This window comes from Chrysemys picta, chromosome 1 (assembly GCF_011386835.1).
Source record: "Chrysemys picta bellii isolate R12L10 chromosome 1, ASM1138683v2, whole genome shotgun sequence".
NCBI classification, from domain to species: Eukaryota; Metazoa; Chordata; order Testudines; family Emydidae; genus Chrysemys; species Chrysemys picta.
Window position 1 is genome coordinate 167,873,529 of NC_088791.1, and position 23,645 is coordinate 167,897,173.

The 23,645-nt window shown below is 42.6% G+C and overlaps 1 protein-coding gene across 6 annotated transcripts in view; it reads left to right on the top strand.

Moving 5' to 3' along the window:
• The window catches only part of EPHA6 (EPH receptor A6), an 875,247-nt gene that overhangs the window by 598,885 nt on the left and 252,717 nt on the right, over positions 1–23,645 (top strand). For all 6 annotated transcript variants that reach the window (XR_010599810.1, XM_065589211.1, XM_005283660.5 and 3 more), the window contains exon 6: positions 11,310–11,434. Coding sequence is in view for 5 of the 6 variants with exons in the window: in XM_065589211.1 (XP_065445283.1) it covers positions 11,310–11,434 (125 nt within the window). In the remaining variant the exon portion in view is untranslated. The remainder of the gene's footprint in view (positions 1–11,309; positions 11,435–23,645) is intronic.

The following is a 23,645-nucleotide window of genomic DNA, read 5'->3' on the forward strand; positions in this document are numbered from 1 at the left end:
TCCCCATCTTAGATTTGGGGAACCAAGGCACAAATATTAAATAACTTATCAAGGTCATACAGGAACTCCACAGCAGAGCTAGAAATAAAGCCCAGCTCTGAGACAATCTTCCTTCCTTCCTCTGTTTCTACAATGAAGGATCAAAACAAATGGACTCACAAGCAAAAGCAAAGATTTAAAAAAAAATGCAACTGTCCCATAGAACTACTAGTGGTATTTAATGTACATATAGTTCGAATGTTAATTATACTGAACACTGCACTGTTGATGAGGAAATGTGGTTTCAATACTTCCAGTTCTGTTGCTAAGATGAAATGTCTCCCTTTAGAAAACATCTTTTTATTGCTCATTACTTTTTCCTCACAGACTGTTCAGAATCAGAAGTAAAATCAATAGTTTTCCTGCGGTGCACCATAATGTTTTTTCCCAAGTGCTCGACTATGAATACAACCTCCAACTCCATGTATTGCCATGTATGAAATAACACTTTACTTAGTGTCAAATTTCATACATTCTAATCCAGTTACAGAAATCTAGGTTAAGATGTATCATACACAGATAACTGTGTTTTCTAGTAACAGAAAAGGTACACGATTTTTATTTCTGTCCAGAAAAATATTCAGGGTTGCAGGATGTCATGATTTATAGTTAGCAGTTATAGGTCACATTCAGTTATAGGTCACATTTTTTATGGTACCATTTATTCATCTGTAATTTTAGGTATCCAGATGTAAAAGCTGTTTTTCAAGGAACCAGAAATTCCTATTTTTTTACTCTACCAACACAAGTTCTCATCTAGACCAGTTGTTGTTTTTCAGTCTAATATTATCAGTACTTTACAGAAGATGATCTGAAAATACAAATAGCCCTTTCTTGTATTGCGATTAAGGGAAAAAAATATCACCCAAAAGAGCAGTACTTATTTTATGTTTTTTGTCCAGGTTCCTATCACATCTACTAGATGGTTTTTACACATAGATGTGTTTAAATTATTCTCTACAACACTTGGTTGAAAATAAGGACTGTACACTCAATTTCCCGGGTAAAATGAATGTCTGCAACTTTTAACTTATTCCATAAACATAACATATATGATATCAATAACCAAAAACATTCTATACTTAGCAATAAAATCTTTTTTTCTCTCTCTCTGGCCACAAGAGACTTAAAGCCAAAGGCCACTCAGATTAGTCCCCATAACCACCCCTCCAAGGAATTGGTCCCCAACAAAAGGAAACCATTATCTTTGCTTCATGTTAAAGCATGTCCCCCTTTCCCATTCTATAAAACTGGCCTCATACCTGGTCTTGGCACAGACTATGACAATGTAATGCTTTGTACTCACAGTGGCTCCTGCCACCAGAGATGCTATGTAGGAAAGGCTGGCGGGAGCTAATGAGGAACCAGGAGGATTCACATCTGCCAGGCTCCAAAGTGGAGAAAAGTCTGCTTAGTATGCCATCCTCAAGATCCTCCTTGAACTGAAGGTGGGGAGGAATTGAGAAACAAACTGATTGCCTCCACCAGTAGGGCTTACCAAGGTCCTTTCCCCACTAGGCAGGGAAAGCATTTTAGCTTGTATATCATTAAAAAAATAAAAAGGAAAATAGAATAGCTCTGTTATTCACTGAGCACAGTCCATCTTGTGCACTGAATGAGGCAGGGGTCCTGAGGAAAAAATAGCATATCATACAATGAAGACCATAACGTAACACATATTACACTAAGGGCCAGAATTCAGATTACACAGGCAAGCTCAATACTGGCATTTCCTAACTTTCAGGTGCTTCACTTTGCAACCTAAATACTTTGTAATGGCTTTTTAATCTAATTTACTTGCGGGGAGGTACAGAGGGGAGAAGTCTGCAGCACAGACATTTACCACTTGAGATAAAGGACTATATTAGCAGGCAGTAGGAGAAGGCTGTTATTCTCTGTGAACCAGCCACTAGAGCAAGTAGGGTTACCATCCGTCCATATTTCCCCGGACATGTCCTGCTTTTGCATCTTTAAATAGCCGTCCGGGAGGGATTGGTAACAAGGTTAAAAGGTCCGGGATTTTCCCCCCTCCCCTCTCCTCCCTCCCTCCCTTCCATGCAGAGTGCGGCACGACTGATTGGGCGGCTGGGCCTGATTGCGCCGCTCCCATTGGCCTCCAGCAGCCAGAGCCCCTCCCCTGCTCCCCCCATGCTGCCTGCAGCCCAGTGTAACGACACAAACAGCCCCACCAGCAGCATGTTTTGCCTACACGTGGAGCCAGCATCTGACCGGCATGGGCATGGTAAGGGGAATCCGGGGGGCAGTCAGGGAGCAGGGGAAGGGTTGGATGGGCCTGTCTGGGGGTAGGGGTGTGAATATGGGGGGGGCGGTGGGTTATATTCTTTTGTGGTGCCCGAGCTCCAGCAATATCCAGGGCCCTGGGCCCTGCTCCAGCAATATTTCGAGCTGGGTCTCTCCCCTGGCCCTGCCTGGAGCGGGCCCTGGCCTCCACCTGCCACCCCCCCACATGCGGCCCCCTCCCCGCGGGCCCCCCCATCCCTGCCCGAAAGAAAGCAGCGCGCCCCTCTCCCCTGCCTGCTTGTGCTGCCCGAGTAGCACATTCCTACACCCTCCTGGCAGCAACTGCTGTCTGCTGCCCCAGGGTCCTAGTGCCCCCCATCCACTAATGGCAAGGCAGGCTGCCCTTCCACCCTAGCCCTGAGCCTCTCCAACGCCGCAAACCCCTCATCCCTAGCCCCAGCCCTCATCCCCCTGCACCCTAATCCTCTTCCCCAGCCCTGATCCCCCTCCTGCATCATGAACCCCTCATCCTCAGCCCCAACCCTCATCCCCCTGCATCCTAATCCTCTGCTCCATCCCGGAGCCCCCTCCTCCATCATGAATCCCTCATCCTCAGACCCACAGCCCTCACCCCTGCACCCCCTCCTATCCCCAAACTCCCTCCCAAACTCCCTCCCCTTCCCACACACCCCCTCCTGCCCTCAAACTCCCTCCCAAAGCCTGCACCCCCTCCCTTTGCACTGCCTCCCACCCCCAAACTCCATCCAGAGCCTGCACCCCTCACCCCCTCCTGCACACCCACCCCCTGCCCCAGCCTGGAGCCTGCACCCAGCACCCAAACTCTATCCCAGAGCCTGCACCCTGCACCCCTCCTGCACCCTAATCCCCAGTCCAGGACCTACACCCCAGACCTCCTCCCCCCACCCAACCCCTCTCCCAGAGCCTTAGGTGGGGGGGGCGGGTTCTGGGCACCACCAAAATTTATACAAACCTGCCACCCGTGGGATAAGGGTTGGGGCAGTCAGGGGACAGGTAGGGTCCTAGAGGGGCAGTTAGGGTCGGGGGTTCTCAGGAGGGGGCAGTCAGGGGACAAGAAGCGGGGGGGGTTGGGGGTTCTGGGGGGGTAGTCAGGGGGTGGGAAGTGGGAGGGAGTGGATGGGGGCGGGGCTAGGGCGGGGCTCCCCCACCCCAGTGTCCTTTTTTTTCATTGTGGAAATATGGTAACCCTAAGAGCAGGATTCTCAAAATCCAGGCCCGCAGGCCATCTGCAACCCAAGAACCTCCCTGCTGCGGCCCATGGAAACTTTTTTAAAAATTATTTCATCCGGCCCTCATGGCTGCCAGCCGAGGGGGGAGGGCAGGAGAGGAGAGGGCAGGAGAGATGCAGCCATGCTGCTGGCTCTGTCTGCTGCAGGGTAGTAGCCATGCGCCTCCCCCCCTGCATCTGACCAGTGGGCAGACCATGACTGTGCCTCCTTCTCAGCTGCTTTTGTGCCCAAGATGGCCCAGCCCAGCAAGGTCCTGCTGTCAGCAGAGCATGGAGTGTGGGAAAGTGGAACGAACACAACTATCTGATGCACATCTTGCTGCAATCCCGAAGGTTTCAACTGCTCAGTCACTGAGGCCAAACATCAACAAACTGACAGAACTGAAGTATTGCCATATGTCTGGCAAACACTAAAAACTCTCTGGCAGGCGAAGAATTGTATAAAGATGTATGACAGTTTTATTATTTCTAAGAAATTCAAAATAAAAAACAATATAAACGTTTTCTTTTCTGAACACCATCTTCAGTGACATTATTGGCTCACTGGGAGGATTTGAGGACTGGCACTGGCCCTAAGATATATTGAGTTTGAGGCCCCTGAACTAGAGGATGCAGCGTAACAGGGTGTGTTACCTATTCATGTCAAATTCACTCAGAAACCCTACTATACTGAGAGTTTAGACAAGGACAGAGATACAATAGGTTCTTCCTGAGAGGTAGTGTGACTAAATATATGGGATTGGGCTGCCCAATTAGAGAACTGGGCTTTATTCCCAGCTTGCGTGATCTCCCAGTGAGGTGTAGGATGTTGTTTAAAATATATAATGCATATATAATTATCAACATCTATCAGAAGTGAGTCAAGAACTCAGATTTTCTTGATTCCCATTTATTTCTTATTTGTATTTGCTCCTGGATCTCTTGTCTTGCCCCTGAGAAGTGTGCGGGTTTCCTTCCTCATGTATTTCACCCACAGGGGGTCAGGACTCCATTGGAGCGACGTGCCTGGTCTTCAGCCTGGTCAGTGAGGGGCCTGGCACACCTCTCTTTACTTTCCCCCTTGCTCCTACAACTGCTCCATCAGCAGCGAGGCTTTCTGTTCCCTCTGATTCCCTATGCAATGTATGCTGCTCCTGCTGTTACGGGACATTAGAAGCCCAGCTTGAGAATGTTCAGGAATTTTGGAAAGATGCTACAATTATGCTCAGCAGTGCAGGCCAAAGATGGGAAATGGTGATTTTCAGCACCTTATAACTTAGCCAGACCTGAATCAAGTATCATGGGATGATCAAAAGGCACATCTCTGGCCCCAGGGTTTTCCCCCTGTGAATTTGAAAGGCCTGCTGCAATACAATACAATAGAAATGTTAGTTTCTGAAAATGTGGTAAGAATCTTTTATAATGGAAAGTGTCAGGCAACTTAAATATAAGGGTGACTTCCAGCTCCCCCGCTACTTGATCATACATATATATATATATATATATACACACACACACACACACATAAATAGAGAGATGATATACTGTATGCAGATGAACTTAGAAATTGTTTGTACTGATGCAAGTTCCCCATTGAATTTTGTAATATGTAAGAGTTATGAAGGGTTACTAGAAGAAACTACTTTGCAAAGATTATTATAACAAACTTTAAAAATACTATATTTAAAAAAGCCAAAGAGACTTTTCTAGATATTATGCATGTTTATATCGATTCAAAAGAACTCTTTACATACTCTTAAACATTGCGGAACAGAAAACTGGAAAATAAAAAAAAAATTGACTGAAGGGAAAAATAAAGCTTTAGAGATCTGAGTTATCTATACCCAAGGGAGAGGGTCATAGGTAACTGAAACAAACCATAAGGAGATGAGTCAATGGAGAGGTGGCAAGCCCCAATTATCTTACAAACAAATCCATTAAAGGAATATTCTCCATCTTCCATGTACTCCATAAGAAAGTGGATTAAAAAACCTTAAAAATAATGCATTTTACAACAAAATAAATTCGCTCTGAAATAAAGAACAAATACTCATTAACACAGTGCAAAAGGGAAATTATGAAGAAATGAATACAGAAAGAAAAAAAAATCTAGCAACATAGAAGATGACTCGCTGCAATTCAAGAAACAGGGAAATACAGAGACCAGATGGCACAAAGAAGCTTCCATACAAAGCAAAGAACAGTAATGAGTCCAAGATCTGGAAAGCATCCTTCAGCCCAGTACCAGAGGCAAGAAGATGCAGCCATTAAATGGTGGGTTAAAAGACATGTTAAGATGTTAAGCAAATTCATTTACATGGCTTCATCAGGTAACTGAATTAAAAACTCTCCCACAGTACTGAATTTCAAAAGACTAGCAAAAATAATTTACCTTTGACTCATTAGAGATAAACAAAACAGGTTATAAATGACATACAGGATTCACCTGCCCTTAAATTTTCAAGTTGTGAAGAATTATCTTTGATAAATAGACAAGATCCACCTATTACTTTGGGGTTTAATCAACTTCTGGTTTAGCTTTTCTAGAAATGAGCAGCCCCTACAAGAAGTAGATGAATCTCTTGTAGAAAGTGTTATTTTTTGTTGAGAACTAAAGAAATCATAATTGAACTGAACACATTGTTTTATCACTTGCTTTGGTTTGTTCTTTTTTTTTTTTTTTTTTTTGGTAGAATGAATTTATAACTGTGAGTTCTCTTTCTTGTCTAAGTCATTGTGTCCCCTGAAATACGGAAAGAACCTTTATATGACAAATTGCAGTGTCATCTCTCTCTGAACTTATCAGAAACAGTTAATGGCCTACTTGTTTGTTTCGCTAAATGTAGTGATTTGAGGGATAAAATTTTTTGATGCTCAACACCCTAACTCAGGAATAAAGTACCACAGCAGTATGCATCTTAAATACATTTTGATTTACAAGGCACAATGCTAGCAGTGATCCAGATCAATAATGTACAAGCTCCATTGTCCAAGGTATAGAATTTTCAACATTGCAAGTCAGGACAAGAACTGGCTTGGGAGGGAGCTGAAGGCACTTTGTTTTCTTATTTTGCTACCGAGTTATTTCAAAGAGAGACGGGATAGACTACTTCACACATGGAACATTTGAGATGATAATCTCTTCAGCCAAGGCTGTGATTTGACACTCATTGGATGAAGCATAATAGTTACTGCAGTGAACTCAGGTTGAAAAGCAACACAAATTGCTGCGTGAGTTTAGAAAGTAGACACCAAATAATAATCAACCATATGTTGTATGTTAAAAGATGTTTTGCTCACAATTTGAGAGGCACATAGAGAAAAGTATGATAGCAAAAGACGAGGATGGCCTCATCACAATAGTGTTTGTTGGCATGTTTTCCTCTATATAGTCCCTGTTCATTTCAGGCTGCTGCTTCCTTGTTGCAATATAACAGCTGGGGGTGTTGATCTTACCTTAAAAATAATTGTATTGGGGTCAAGTTGTACACTTAAATACACGTACACAATTGTCATTTTCATCAAGGGATTTATATGTCTAACTCTAGGGAAAAAATTAGGCTTATATTGTGTTAATGTTTTATACTGTGTATTTTTAAAGCACTTGTTTAATGAATATTCTTATAAGCCTTCTATTATCAGCATAATAGCTTGATAGGTTTTGTTTGCTTGCTTCTTGCTTGCATTGCCCTGTGCAAGGTAAAAGTATCATGGAGTCATGGCTGAGACTTCATAGATAAAGGTTTAAGATAGTTTCCTTTCTAAACCCACTTTTGATCACCCTGCTTCACACAATTTTAAAAAGTCTAGTTTCAGCATGACATTTTGCATGCTTTTCATATATCAGAGGAGACTGCATTTTTGAACTGTGGAGAATAATTCTTCACAGGCAGAGAAATGGACACCGTATGTGACCTAACAGGTCTTTTCACTCTATTTATATAGATATAGATATTTAGACATAGATAGATAAAGATGTATATAGAGAAAGCTTCCTTTCTCCGAGGGAAAAAAAACCCCAACCCCACTGGGTTTTGCTTTGTTTTTATTCTGGAGTTTGTTGATTATTTTTACTTTTTTAATGTCACTAAAGTATTTACATGAAAAGTAAACATACTTGAAAGTTTGTTACTAGAAATAGACTCTTGTTTCAGTCTGTTAATGAGACACTCTCTTTCCAAAACTAAAAAGGGAAAGTGATAAAAAATTGTTATTTCTACTAGGCCAATTAGAGGAGGAAAAACAAAGTTATAGATCTGTCACGAAACCTAGAAGTGAGATATGATGGGTAGAACCATGAATGACTGAGGGGAGTATGGATGGAATTAACTGCCATTGGATATTGGAGAGATGGGTGCGTAAAGTTATAAATTATTAGGAGGCTTATTCAGTAGAATCTAGCATTCGATGGAAAGTGTGCAGAAAATCTGAAAATGCGGTTTTATGTAGAGCTGGCCTGCTCATTTTAGTTTTAGTTTTCAGAGTGTTTAATTCATTATGTGGTTGTTTCTCATTTTCACAGTAGTATATGTGAAAGCTGCTGATCAATACTGCAAACAGTTTATTATTGGTTAACGTACCTAAATTGATTGGACTGAAATAATTAAAACAGATCATTTTTCTTCGATATATTGAATTGGAATTGTTAAATAGCGAGATAAATAATTCAGTCATATTTCAAAAACTGCAGAAAATCAGTTTCTTGATGATTAATTGAAGTTGAAGAATAGAACATTTCAAAAGACTCTGTCCTTCTGTCTAGCCAACTCACCATCAGTAGAGTATGATTTTAGCACATAAGAATTGGTTCGGTCAAAACTCGCAATAATCTAGGGCCTACATTTTAATAGAGACTAGTTATTTTGTGTGCTTAAGTTGTTGGTTGTCCAATCTGGGACAATTTAAAGGGCCCTGGTTTTCAGAGAGTGGATACTCAGTGCTTTCTGAAAAACGCATTTTTAAGGCATTTGGTGATGTTGGATGCCCAGTTTGGGTCATATTTGAAAATAGAGACCTAGGCACCAAAAGAAAGAAGTTGACAAAAGTGTTGTTGGTATATAGGTAGGGTTACCACATTTGCACAGTCAAAAAAGAGGACACGGGGGGGAGGAGCCCCGCTCTAGCCCCGCCTCTCCCCTGCCCCGCCCCCAATCACTCCCTCCCACCCCCTGACTGCCCCCCTCAGAACCCCCAACTCCCCCCTGCTCCTTGTCCCCTGACTACCCCCTCCTGGGACCCCTGCCACTAACTGCCCGCCTAGGACCCTACCTGTCCCCTGACTGCCCCGACCCTTATCCACACCCCCACCCCATATTCACACCCCCGCCCCCAGACAGACCCCCGGGACTCCCATGCCCTATCCAGCTGCTCCCTGCCCACTGACAGGACCCTCAGAAGTCCTGACCCATCCCACCCCCTCTGCTCTCTGCCTGCCTCGACCCCACTCCACACCCCTGCCCCTCTGAGAGCCCCCCCGAACTCCCGATCCATCCAACTCCCCACTCCCTGTCCCCCGACCAGGGCCGGCTTTAACAAGAGCCCAGGAATCGGGCTGCGCTCCGGCCGGAGTTGCGGGGTTTGAGGCCAGGCCGGAGGTGCTCGGCCTGGGCCGGGCCGGCGGCCCTGGGGCTGGAGCCGGGCCGGAGGCGCTGGGGTCAGGGCCGGCGCGCTCGGCCAGAACCAGAGCCGCTGGGGCCGGGGCCGGGCCGGTGCACTCGGCCGGAACTGGGGCTAGTGCCCCGGGGCCCGAACCGGGCTGGGCAGGAGCCGCTGGGGCCGGACCGCGTTGCGCCTCCCCGGAGCCCTCCTCCTCGCATCCCCCCGCCCCAGCTTACCTGCTGCTGCCCCTGCTTCTTTTCAGACTTCCCACGAAGATCTGATTCGCGGGAAGCAGGGGAGGGGGAGGAGCAGGGGGGCAGAGCGTTTAGGGAAGGGGAGGAGGGGGAAGACAGCTGCGGGGCCAGGGGCGTGCTAAGGCTGCAGGGGATGGGGGGAACTGAGAAGGGGCTTTGGCTGCCGAGCAGCGCCGCTTTTCGATCTATAAATAGCCAACCGGGCGGAAATCCCGGACATCTTTAGAAATCCCCCCTGGACGGCTATTTATAGATGGAAAAGCCGGACATGTCCGGGGAAATCCGGACATATGGTAGCCCTAATATAGGGGAGTAGTAGGACCAACTAGTTAGCAAAGTGAGTTCTCAATTGTGTTTGTGTTTTACTTACAGAACTGCAAGCTTTTCATGTGGATGACATTTATGCCATTGTGGCTGAGGAATAAATATGCTTACAAAATGAATCACATAGTATGTGTTATGTTTCATATCATAACTTCTTTGTTGTGTTTCCCTGGCTTCCATTTTTTACAGTTGTTTTCCCTTCCTCCCTCTCCCTAGAAAAAAAAAGATTTATATTTTGGGAGGGGGAAAATATCACAATCCTGATTCCTGCTTTCCCAATACAGTCAAGAAAAAAAATATTGTATATTTTACACATCAAATACGTAATGACACTGTACTGTACTCCATTCACCCATTGGTCAGTGAACTCACCCTAGATATACAGGGCAAGTCAAATTTTGCTGCATTCACCATATATAATGGGCTGCAAAACCTCATTGACCATACATTTCCTCTCAATACTGGCCTGAACTCTCCCTCTACCAGGGGAAGGACAACTATAAGTTAAAGACCTTAAAGCTATAATTAGTATCCACAATATGAGAGGATTGGTGTGTCTAAAGGATAGTGTTCACATTGCATATGGAACATTAATTGTGAGTTTTCTCACTTTCAAAAGTGCTTTAGACAACTCTGATGTTCTAATAATGTTTTGCTAAATGAATGTTTAATTGATTTACAAATACATTTTATCTTATGAATTTTACTGCATTTGAGTTTTGTGCAGACTATTTCTTACAATATCTTTTTTCTGCAAGTCAATAAATGGGTAAAATCTTTATATTCTACACACAATTTATTGTAGAACAAAAAATATAATCCCCAATAGAAACGTAGATTCACTTGTGTTCTAGTCATAGGGAGGAAAAATGCATAAAATGAGTGTATTATAATATGCTTGTTCATTCTGTGGATGACATAATCTCAGTTACCTACTAAAATGTACTAGGTTGGTTTGGGGGTTTTTTAAATTTTGCTAACAAAAACAGGAATTAATTGAATTTTAAATTGTTAATTTCTTTTGACCCAAAAATAAATTTGACCCAATTTATAAATTAAATATAAAATTTACTTATTTATTATGAAGAAATCTGGTTAATTCAATTCAGATTACTCTTAATTTATATTTCTCTTATATCTTAGTGATACCAGTGCAACCCAACTGCCTTCAGATTATGTGCTTGTGACATAGTCAATAAATGTATACAGGTGCAATTGATTTGAATATAACAGTTCTGTTGATGTAGCTGAAGAAGGGACAGAATCTAGCACTTCTGTAAATTTTGTTGGTTCTGTAGTACTAATAAGAATAAAACAATAATTTTTTTTTCTATAAAGTCAACAGGTATCACTCAGAGCAGATCTTTTGAATAAGGTGTTGTCATTTCTCAGTCACTTCTCAAAAGTACACCCACACTTTAACAATGAAATTACTGATATGTACTTTCAACATTAACTCCAGGTTATAGAGTTGGGCTGAGAATTTCCATCTGTCATGCTCTTCTGCCTACAGGTCACCACTTGTCAGTATCCTAAGAAAGTAAAGTCAAAAAGAGATTAAACATTGTGCTTTCTCTTTAATCCTTAGTTATCCTTTTCCCTTTCAGCACCCTCCTTGATAGGTATGGTAAGGAAGGACTGGGCTTCCCAAAACAGCATTGCCCTCTCATGGCAAGAGCCTGACTTTCCCAATGGAGCCATTCTGGACTACGAGATCAAGTACTATGAGAAAGTAGGTCTTGCTTAGAACATCAACCAAATAAAACTCTACAGAGCAGCATGTTATATATTGAAATATCTTTATATTTTTTAAACTTGGAAACTTGTTCTCACTTTATTTATCCCATATACAATCATTAGGTTGAAGTGTTAGTTTTGTTTTGTACTGATCTGTTTATGTTTTGATTTGTCTTGTTTTATGTCAGATTTGAGAACAGTAGAAAAAAACAGATATGCATATCTCATGATGCCACATTAGTGAGGTTTATAAACACTGTTAAATGAATGGCCTCTTTGATGTGTTTTGATGTATAGACTGCCATGATATTGTTGATATAATACAATTATAACAAATGTCATTGTGATTACATTTTTTGTGGTCTGATTTAGCAACAACCTGAGGCCAAATTACACAGTATACATTTCTAGCTACAGGATTAGCAAAGAACAGAGAATATTAGACTAAATAAAATTGCATTGTTTTTAAGATTAGAAAGAGAAATGAGAACCACATAAGTGGTATTCTTGTCAGAAGTCTGAACCCAAAATCTTCAAGCCTATTTGGGCAAAGGTGCACACACACTTCCCTCACTCCAGATGTAGATGTGCACATATGTAAGTACAAACTGGGATCTGCTTTTCCTCACATCCATTCTGTGCACATTTGCACACCCCAGTTTGAAGAGTAGGCCTCACTACAGAATAAAAGTTTGTGGTAATTGGTACCTTCATGCTTTGAGAAACATCTAGGAGTTTTCAGGTATCTGCATCTCAACCTGCCAAACTCAGGAGATAATAGTATTTCCTTTTCCTTTTCTAAGAAGCACAAACCAATGAATGGAAAGGAGAAAAGAGCCCTGAGGAGAAAGTCATAAAGCATAGGACAGGAAAAGGGAGTTATATTTTTACTTTGTAAATATCTGGGCTTCTTGTTTTTCAGTCTGAGAAGTTCTGAGCCTGCAGTTCTGTGCACAGTTATGCTGTTTTATTAAAGCTAGAATTGAGAAAAGCCCAACAATTGAAACTACTCGGATTGAAAAACAAGTTACACTGTTTATCTTATTTGGTAAACAAACCAATGAGGCCTGGAAAATCCACAGATTCCAGGGATTCTCAAGGACCTATTACATAACTTTTCCCATGTTGCTTCCCTATTATGACTTGAGCTGGCACTTGTTTTATTTATCAACAATAAAAAAATCTGACTCTGAATTAGAAAGATAAATACTATAATCTATTAAGAGATTAATTCAACTGCAGGAAACATATTGGCTCATTCCACAGATTGGCCATCAAAATTTTAGCAAGGATATTAAGTTGTAAGCATTATATTTACACAAACTCATTGGTAGATTATACTCTGAAGACAATACAGTGTTACTGAGCAACTTGGCACAGGAATCCTCTTTAAAAGGAATTTAAAAGGAAAAAAAAGGCTAGAATATGCTCAGGGGATTTGGCAAAAAGAGCAGTGGTATTCACAAGTGTGAGTGGTGCAACTTTCAAGAAACATTGCAACTCAAAGACAAGGCCCAGTTCTGCTCTCACTTACACTAATATAAGTCAGGAATAGCTCTAATAAGTCAACAATATTACTCTGGTGTAAATGGCAGCAGATTTAGGTACAGACTTAAATCCTTGCTGTAGATTTTCATAAAAATAATTGTGAATTGTCCCAAGATTGACAGTTACCTAAATTAGGCTTCTGACAGTTTATTTTGTTGCCTGATTTTTAACTTATTTTATTAACATCTTTAGCTTACACTGCTCTACAGCCAAAATGCTTCTGAAATAAATGTAGTCAAACTTTACTAATTCTGGGTCACTGAGAACGAAAATGATGCTTAAAATTGTTGACTGGCTCTAGTTTTCAAGCTATGCTATTGGGTCAGTATATACGACCCTTGACTTGGGAATGGCAGAGGATAAGTGAGTTATAAAGGGAAGGGATCTCAATTTAAACCAGAAATGACTAAAATACATCTTTGACTGGATCTACGAATAAATCTATGACTGGGTTTGGACAGTACTTGCTTTTTAGGCAAAACGATGAATGATGCAATCTGAAGCTGGTATTGCGTCATACATGATATGAATTGCATCATGTTATTCCTAGACGTCATGGATGATGCAATCATAACGAAGCTTACATCACTCTAGTGAACACATTGCCCTATATCAGCTCTAGAAATCATACAGTGACGTGCTGTCTTATTTGTCAGTGTTTGATTTTGCAAGGGGACACATTTCTGTTTAGCCAAAGTGAGCAGAGATGCCTCGTACTTGTGTGGACAGTGCAGATAACTTCTGCTATGTTTGTGGTGAAATGACTTTTGCATCACAAAAGTGCAGTTTAACCACTATGGTTAAGAAAGCCTATCCCGTTTATTTTGGCTGCAAAATTGGAGATCAGGACAAGAGGTGGGCCCCAACACTTGTGCAACAAATCTTCGCCAGTGGTTGAACAGGAAAAGGAAATCTATGCCTTTTGCAGTGCCAGTGATTTGGAGAGAGCCAACAGATCATACCAGCAATTGTTACTTCTGCATGGTGCCTCCAGTTGGGAAAGGTATGTCAAAGAAGAAAAAGTGGACTGTGCATTATCCAAACATTCCATCAGCTATACGCCCAGTACCCCACGGAGAAGGACTGCCGGTTCCTGATGCACCAGAATCATTCTCACTTGAGTCAGACAAGGAAGAGGAAGAGGATGAAACTTCTGGTCCTGAACCATGAGTGTCACAGGACCCACATTTTCTCCTATCCTCCTCCTCTAAACCACACCTCATAACACAAGGTGAACTGAATGACCTTGTCAAGGATTTGGAACTACCCAAGAGTAAGGCAGAGCTGTTGGGCTCCAGACTACAGCAGTGGAATCTCCTGACAGGTGATGTTAGGGTTTCCATGTTCCGTGACCGTCAAAAGGATCTTGTCCCATTCTTCTTCATGGAAGGTAATATTATAGCCTGCAACAACGTTGATGGTGTGATGGCAGCCCTCAACATCGTTCACGATCCAGATGAATGGAGACTGTTCATTGATTCATCGAAGACGAGTCTTAAAGCTGTTTTACTGCATAATAGCAATGTTTTGCCATCAATTCCAGTTGGTCATGCAGTCCATATGAAGGAAACCTATGACAACATGAAAGAACTTTTGAGGTGCATAAACTATGACCAACATCAGTGGCAGCTTTGTGGTGATTTGAAGGTTGTTGCTCTCTTGCTTGGTCTGTAGACTGGATACACAAAGTACTGCTGTTTTCTCTGCAGATGGGATAGTCGTGCAAGAGATTCCCACTACATCAAGAAAGATTGGCCACTCCGACAGTCATTGGAGCCTGGGAGGAAAAGTGTTCAGCATCCACCACTTGTTGAATCAAGGAAGATTTTGTTACCACCCTTACACATCAAGCTGGGTCTGATGAAGAACTTTGTCAAGGCCATTGACAAAACGCAAGCAGCTTTCAAGTACCTCCGTAGAAAATTTCCAAGGTTAAGTGAAGCTAAGATAAAGGAAGGGGTCTTTGTTGGTCCTCAGATTCGTGAACTTCTTCGAGATGATGCATTTGACCATGCACTGCGTGGAAAGGAAAAGACGGCATGGAAAGCCTTCCAGTTAGTGGCAATAAATTTTCTCAGAAACAACAAGGCAGACAACTACAGGTTGTTGGTGGAAAACCTCCTCAAGGCATACAAAAGCCTTGGTTGCAACATGTCACTAAAGATACATTTTTTGCACTCTCATCTAGATTTTTTCCCACCGAACTGCGGAGCAGTGAGCAACGAGCACGGCGAGCGATTTCACCAGGACATTGCAACAATGGAGAAACGCTATCAGGGAAAATGGAGCCCATCAATGCTTGCAGACTATTCCTGGACAGTGACAAGAGATGCTCCATTTAATGGATACAAGAGACAAGCCACTGAATAGGACTAAACTATGTACATAATAATTTTTTGCCTTTTGTTTCATAATAAATTTTATTTATATAACACTTTTAAAGTGTTACATAAACAGGACAGGTGAAATATTACCATGTAAAGCAACCATAAACACATGAAAAGACCTAGGTTTACAATTTATGATTAAAACTCTACTATCTACACAATATACAGAGACATAAAATGTAAAAACTTAAATATCTTAGAAACAGTAGCCAATCAGTTGTTTTAATTGTCATATTTGAATTCAGCACATCAAAATACATAATAAATAGCACATTTTATCTCTGAAGCAGACAACTTCTCAAAAATTGTAGACCAGTGTTATTAAGGGGGAAAAAAAGATGTTACAGCTTTCTCTGAAACATCAGGCATGTACCACTCTTGCAGGCAAGATTCTGGAAAGAGACCAGAATCATGTGCTGTACTGTGATACTGAAATAGGAAATTTGATTTTATGCCATATTAATGTCTTTGATGTAACCATGTTAATGTTTTTATATAGAACCATTGTAATGTTATTTATATAGCACCTTTGGAGTACATTAGGCTTTGCAGACATGATAACGAATGGGTATAATGGCCAAATGCAAAGCAAAATTGTATGCTGAAATGAAGAGGAAAACCCCTACCCCCAAACCAGAAAATACAAGTGTGGCCTTTACAAAAATCTATTTGTCCTCACCCTGAAACTCCTCGGAGTACAGTTACTAAAACCCCAGAAGAGCAATATTACAGTAAAAGCTGTGTTCTCCAGCACTTTATCAACCGGAAAGCTCTATTAACTGGCATTTCTGATATTCCCCAATACAAATCTTCAATCTAGTAACCAGGATTAATATACTGCCCAGGAGGTTCTGCAATTGCACATTCTGCACTCTACTTTTATGCAAAAGAGGCGGAAGTCAAGTAAGCAAGCTGATATCAGGGATTTATTCAAAAAAGCAGCTTCCAGGGTGTGTCATAGGGTCATTACAGATTCAGCCCAATCTCCTACACTTTCTACATCTACAATGATAATTGATGTTAATAATGATGACCCTGAGGCACTGCAAGATCCTGAAGTGCCTTCTGAATCACCAAAAAAAGATTAAATTATGTTCAGTAGAGTTTTAGTGTTAAGTGTTTTTTAGTGATCTGGGTGTACACCATGCACTGCCCATAGTGATATGTAGTGTCATAAGATCACCTACTGTATAGAAAACTTTACCTGTATACACCTAAGTGCTTCAAGAAACCAACCACTCTGCAGTGCAGTACTACTACCGATTGGATTGGTGAATACCTGTATACTGTACTACTGTATTTTATACTTTATTCATTTTATTGTATTCTAATTCTTTGAAAATTGGTATTCCATTGGTAAAGTATAACTCAGTTAACCGGAATATTTGATTAACCGGCACCCCCCCACACACTCCCTCAACATGCCGGATAACAAAGTTTTTACTGTAGAAGGGATGTCTAGAATCACAGAAGCTTCCCAGCAACATTTGGTGGTGGGAATATCAGCAGTCAAGTTCTCAGCAGCCACTACAAGCCTGAAATGGGACCGTTGTCATAAACATGTAGAGACTGAAGATCTGACATAGGAATGTGAATGATGTTACCTCATGGACATCCTGGTATTGTGAACTTTGAAAACTGTGGCCAGCATTCTGATTTATGCCTAATTGGAGTCCAAAAAGGAGTTTGGTTATGGTATCTTACTGCCCAGTTTACTGTGGGTCTCCCTTAAGTGGAAATACACAGTTCTAAGACATCAGAATAAGCCGTTCCATCAAACCTAAACTCAAGACAGCTGAGAAGTTCTGAACAATAAATGTGAAGTTCTCACTATGCAAGGGGGAAAAAAAATCTTCAGGAGGCAATAAAAATGCATATAGTGATGCATAGTTCCCAATCAATCTTCATTTGCCCCAGATATTGCTATAAAGACTACCGCAAATAAGAATGGAACAGATATCGCAGACTATTCTGATGTTTTTTTTTCCTGTATGGTATCCCATTTGCCTCCCATTCGTATTAGAGGGAAGACTGGGTTTTACCCCCACAGACATTGCAGAACTGAGTGCCTCCTTCGAACACTCCTGTATTTGAAAGCAGCATCTAGAATCTGAGTTCATCTGAATAACACAGTGTATGACAATAGTTTAACTCTGTGAAACCCTGAGGATTTCAGCAGAATTATTGGATTATTTTTTAATCCTTTTAAAAGTAACAGTTTATGTTCCCTGGAGCTTTCTTTGGTGATTTTTGGGAACAGGCCAGAGAGACATTCTAGACCTCTATAGGGAGTTCTGCATTCATTTAACTATAGCCATCAGGACTTCCTCATCCCATGAACAAAACTTCTTGTCCCTCGCGTGCTTCTAAGATTGCTCAGAAGATATGGGAAGCTTTAGTACTGGGATCACAATGGAATTTTTCCTGTTGAGGCCAAACTGGCATGTGGTCCAGGGTTTTTCATGTCCTCACAGCCTCCGAGAGGCACAATTGGGTTGAAAACAGTAAAATACAGAAGTTTGCATAATGCTATTAAGATCACTGACTTATCACCACTTGCAGCCATTGTTCAGTGCAAGTAGAGGCTAAAAGAGCCAGTTCCTAGAGGTAAATGAGATCTGGGACTCTGCTGTTGGACCTTTTTGAGAACTTAGCCTTATTGAGGGAACAGGAACAAACCATCCCGTTGTGCAGAAAGAATAGCAAATATGGCAGGCGACCAACTTGACTTAACAGTGAAATCTTTGGTGAGCTTAATCATAAAAAAAGGAAGCTTACAAGAAGTGGAAACTTGGACAGAGGACTAGGGAGGAGTATAAATATATTGCTTGAGAATGCAGGGGTATAATCAGGAAGGCCAAAGCACAATTGGAGTTGCAGCTAGCAAGGGATGTGAAGGGTAACAAGAAGGGTTTCTACAGGTATGTTAGCAACAAGAAAAAGGTCAGGGAAAGTGTGGGACCCTTACTGAATGGGGGAGACAACCTAGTGACAGATGATATGGAAAAAGCTGAAGTACTCAATGCTTTTTTTGCCTTGGCCTTCACAGACAACGTCAGCTCCCAGACTGCTGCACTAGTCAGCACAGTATGGGGAGGAGGTGAGCAACCTTCAGTGGTGAAAGAACAGGTTAAGGACTATTTAGAAAAGCTGGACATGCACAAGTCCATGGGACTGGATGCATCCGAGGGTCCTGAGGGAATTGGCTGATGTGATTGTAGAGCCATTGACCATTATCTTAAAACTTGTGGTGATCGGGGGAGGTCCCGGATAATTGGGCAAATATAGTGCCCATCTTTTAAAAAGGGAAGAAGGAGAATCCAGGGAACTACAGACCAGTCAGCCTCACCTCTGTCCCTGGAAAAATCATGGAGCAGGTCCTCAAGGAATCCATTTTGTAGCACTTGGAGGAGAGAAAGGTGATCAGGAACAGTCAACATGGATTCACCAAGGGCAAGTCATGCCTGACCAACCTGATTGCCTTCTTTGATGAGATAACTGGCTCTGTGGATCTGGGGAAAGCAGCGGATGTGATATATCTTGACTTTAGTAAAGCTTTTGATATGGTCTCCCACAGTATTCTTGCCAGCAAGTTAAAAAAGTATGGATTGGATGAATGGACTATAAGATGGATAGAAAGCTGGGGAGATCATCAGGCTCAACGGTAGTGATCAACGGCTTGATGTCTCCTTCCCCACAGAGGCTTGTGGCTTCTTACCACTCGCCCTTCCCCCCCCCCCCCCCGCCCGTTGGCAGTTGGCAGCCGGTATGAAGTGGAGTGCACCAGGGGTCAGTTTTGCTCAACATCTTCATTAATGATATGGATGATGGGATGGATTGCACCCTCAGCAAGTTTGCGGATGACACTAAGCTGGGGAGGAAAGGTAGATATGCTGGAGGATAGGGATAGGAATCCAGAGTGACAGACAAATTGGAGGATTGAGCCAAAATAAATCTGATGGGGTTCAACAAGGACAAGTGCAGAGTCCTGCACTTAGGATGGAAGAATCCCCTGCATTGCTACAGGCTGGGGACCAACTGGCTAAGCGCCAGTTCTGCAGAAAAGTACCTGGGGATTACAGTGGACGAGAAACTGGATAAGAGTCAGCAGTGTGCCCTTGTTGCCAAGAAGGCTAACGGCATATTGGGCTGCATTAGTAGGAGCGTTGCCCCTTTATTCGACACTGGTGAGGCCACATCTGGAGTACTGCATCCAGTTTTGGGCCCCCCGCTACAGAAAGGATGTGGGAGATTGGATAGAATCCAGCAGAGGGCAACGAAAATGATTAGGGGGCTGGGGCACATAACTTACTAGGAGAGGCCGAGGGAACTGGTCTTATTTAATCTGCAGAAGAGAAGAGTGAGGAGGGATTTGATAGCGGCCTTCAACTACCTGAAGGGGGTTTCAAAGAGGATGGAGCTAGGCTGTTCTCAGTGCTGGCAGATGACAGAACAAGGAGCAATTGTCTCAAGTTGTAGTGGTGGAGGTCTAGGTTGGATATTAGGAAAAACTATTTCACTAGGAGGGTGGTGAAGCACTGGAATGGGTTACCTAGGGAGGTGGTGGAATCTCCATCCTTAGAGGTTTTTAAGGCCCAGCTTGTCAAAGCCCTGGCTGGGATGATTTAGTTGGGGATTGGTCCTGCTTTGAGCAGGTGGTTGGACTAGATGACCTCCTGAGGTCTCTTCCAACCCTAAGCTTCTATGATTCTATGACCTCATGCTCAGGGCAGAGACCTGACATATTGGCAGACTGTGGTTCCCCACAGAGGCTTGTGGCTTCTTATCACTCGCCCTCCCCCCCCCCCCCCCGCCCGTGCACCCTTGTATGTTGGGAGTTGTGGGGAGAGAAGTTTTCACAACTGAGCTGTAGGGTAGACCGGGCAGTTATTGTTTGGTTCTAAAGCTCTGTAGCCCTCACTGGAACCTGGCATGTGAGAGCAGGGGGTGAGCGTTATAGTTCCCCTCCCTAATGTATTACTGATAAAGTGCCAATTAAACCCATCCCATGTGCCTGTCCTTCATTGGGCTGCTTGTCCTGATCAAAGGATTATAAGGTTGGGGTCAGTCTGGCAGGGGGGAAAAAAATCTGAAAATCTCATTCCAAGCTTCCATTACTGTGCGATAGAAAGTTTTCCTTTGCTTGAATACTTCAGTGATATTATCAGCTACAGAACATCATGCACCTGAAATAACATTGTATCTTGAAACCTGGCAAATTCACACATCTTATTTCTAGTAGACGATAAATCATTCCAAAAACTGTCCATTTAGCAACATTTGTCACCTTAGATAAGTGAGTCTGCACAGAGACAAACAAACAATCCATTAAATGTTTGACCCTAGAAATCCAAGAGGTACTCTGCAAAGAAGCTCTTGATATCCCCTGCTTCACTGTCCTCAGAGGTACTAGACATTTGCAAATTAAATCTTTTAGTACGATATGCCTGGTATCTGTCCGATGATTCCATAATGATTTAACACTGGGTATTGCCCACATGCTCAGGGTCTGCCTGCTCACCATATTTGGGGTCGGGAAGGAATTTTTCCCCAAGTCAGATTGACAGAGACCGGTAGGTGTTTTGCCTTCCTCAGCAGCATGAGGCAATTAAAGAGAATTAAAGTAAATGGTGGATTCTCTGTAATTTGATGTCTACTGTTGCGTAGCAAGACTCACCAGTGCGGTGCCTCCTGCTGGTCGTCTAGGGAATTAGCTCTTCCAGCCCAGAGTGCGCTTTGCAGGCCGATGGCTCACCTGTTGCTGGCCCATTGTCCATCCCGGACCCTGGTGCCCCTCTGACTCAGGGTTCTGCCCTCTGCAGTACCCCTGCAGTCTCTGGGTCTCCCCTCCCGGGGAACCCCCAACCCTCTAGCCCCACCTTACCTCAGTGGCTACTGCCAGTCATCATCTAGCCCTCCCGCTCGCTGGGGCAGACTGCAGTCTGTACCACTCATCATTGGCAAGGAGGGTTTGGATCTGCTGCCTTTGCCTACCCTGGGCTGCACCTCTGCAACCCCAGTACCTTTCCCAGCCTTTAACAATGCCTGCAACCTGAGGGTTTTCCAGGCTGGAGCTCCCCAGCTCCTCTGGCCTTTCCCCAGCCCTGCTTCACTCTAGGTACCCTGCTCAGCTCCCAGGCAGCTAGGTCTGTCTCTCTCCACAACTAGAGAGAGACCTCCTTAGCTCCTGGCTCACAGCCCTTTTATAAGGCCAGCAGTGGTGTGATAGGGGCGTGGCCCCAGCTGCGGCTGCTTCCCTGATCAGCCCAGCCGATTGGCTCCCAGGGCCAGGCCTTTCCCAGGGCTGTTTTAACCCCTTCAGGGCCAGAGCGGGGTGACTGCCCCGCTACATCTACACTTCACCATTCTTTCGAATTATAGAATTCGAATTATAGGGGTTATAGAATTTACTAAAGAGAGAGAGTCATTGAGTAGTATGGACCAGGGGAAATTAGTTTTCAGGTGAGATTTTGAGGACAGATGAAGAGCTGTTACTTTATAACTACTTTTTATTAAGCTGATGAAGTGGAGAGATACAGCAAAGCATCAGGTTTAAGGAATTTTGAGGGCAATATGACCTTGCTAATTTTCCCATCAGCCTGAAGTTGTATTGACTTTACTCACAGAAGAAATGATGCTCCACTTCAAAATCAAATATTTAAACAAACTTCTCTATTTCTTTGAATATGTGATTTAAAATGCATAAACCTGAATGTGGACAGTAACATTCATAAGATCTGCTCAAGGTAAATAATTTTTGTAGGAGCAATGTGAAGATTAAAAAACTTAAAAGGGATATTTTTTTAAATATCACTGGGCAATAACTATTAAATGTCAGGATTAGTTACAAACGAACAGGTGGAAAATTGGTAATGAGTCAGGAAGTTTCTTCCAAAGTGCCTGCATACAAGTGTGTTATGCAGAATTTAAACCACTTTGAAAAGTGTGTTTACATATTATTGTCAAAAAATACTTCTATTATAGGAATTTTCTATTAAATTCTGAGGATATGAACACTCAGAATATGTGCTCAATATTATTTAAAAGTCATAGTGTGTGTGCTCAATAGATTATGTATTCTATATCCTGAGTCTAGGAAAGCTGCATACTACATTAATATACATGGGCTTGTAAATTGCTATTGTATGACTTGCCACTTTTCCAAATCCATAGTAATGAATAGATTGTACAGTTTTAGGCACAGCTCTACACTGGAAATGTTGTAGAGCTGCACCATGGAGGCATTCTGTCTCAGAGGGCAAGAATGCCTCCCAGAACTCCACGGTACATAGGGAAGTGCTCAAACTGCTCCATTCCTTTTGGGAGTACAGCTTACTCTCCCCCATATGGCCTGCCAGTTCTCCTCCCCTCCCTTTTTGGGGCACCATGTGCTCTCTTGGGGAAGTAAGAAGGGATAGGTCTCTGCATTCACTTGAGTGCAGAGACTACAGTTCTGCCCACCCATTACGTGTGCGGGGTTCCACGTCCTTCCTGCTCTCTCACACACACACTACACCTACATGAGGGATAGACAGAATTTTACCCTAAATACTTTTCAAAACACTTTATAAATGTAGTCATTATAGTGTAGATAAAGGAGCTCTCTAAATTTCTGGTTTAAGGAGGTTGATGTTAGTAAGATACAGTCATGTTATTCTCTTTTGTCCCATAGCCTCCTGCCCTTCTGAGATATCTACACCACAATATGTAGCTCACTTGATTCTTTTCAAGTCTCTCATAGTAGTGAATAGTTTAACAATAAAAGCTTTTCAATTATTCTTTTACATAATTTGTGATTGAGTGAAAAATTTTAGACTTGTGCAGAGGCTACCATTTTGCAACTAATACCATATTTCCCTTATCTACTAGGATTGCCACCTCTGAGGTACAAAAAAACAGAACATCTGGGATGACTATGAGCCTATAAAATTGGACAGCTGGTAGTGTGTACTGTGTACCCTGACAGATATCCCTCTTTTGAGGGACTATCTTTGGAAAACAATGGATAGGTGGCAGGCAACCCCGTTACCGACCAGCAGTTGCTTTCTGTATTCAGGCTATGACTTTATCTTAGATTTTAAAATTAGGAAGAATACACTTTTAAGCATCCATTTAAAAATATATTTTTTATCATAGCCACATGTGCTAGGCCCTTCATAATAGTCATAGGAAGACATGCACCCTACCCCAGTGAGCTTACTGTCTACAGGGAAATGGTGACAGTCGTACAGATGTGCAGTAGTTTGATTTAGGTATGTGGCCGTTATAGTG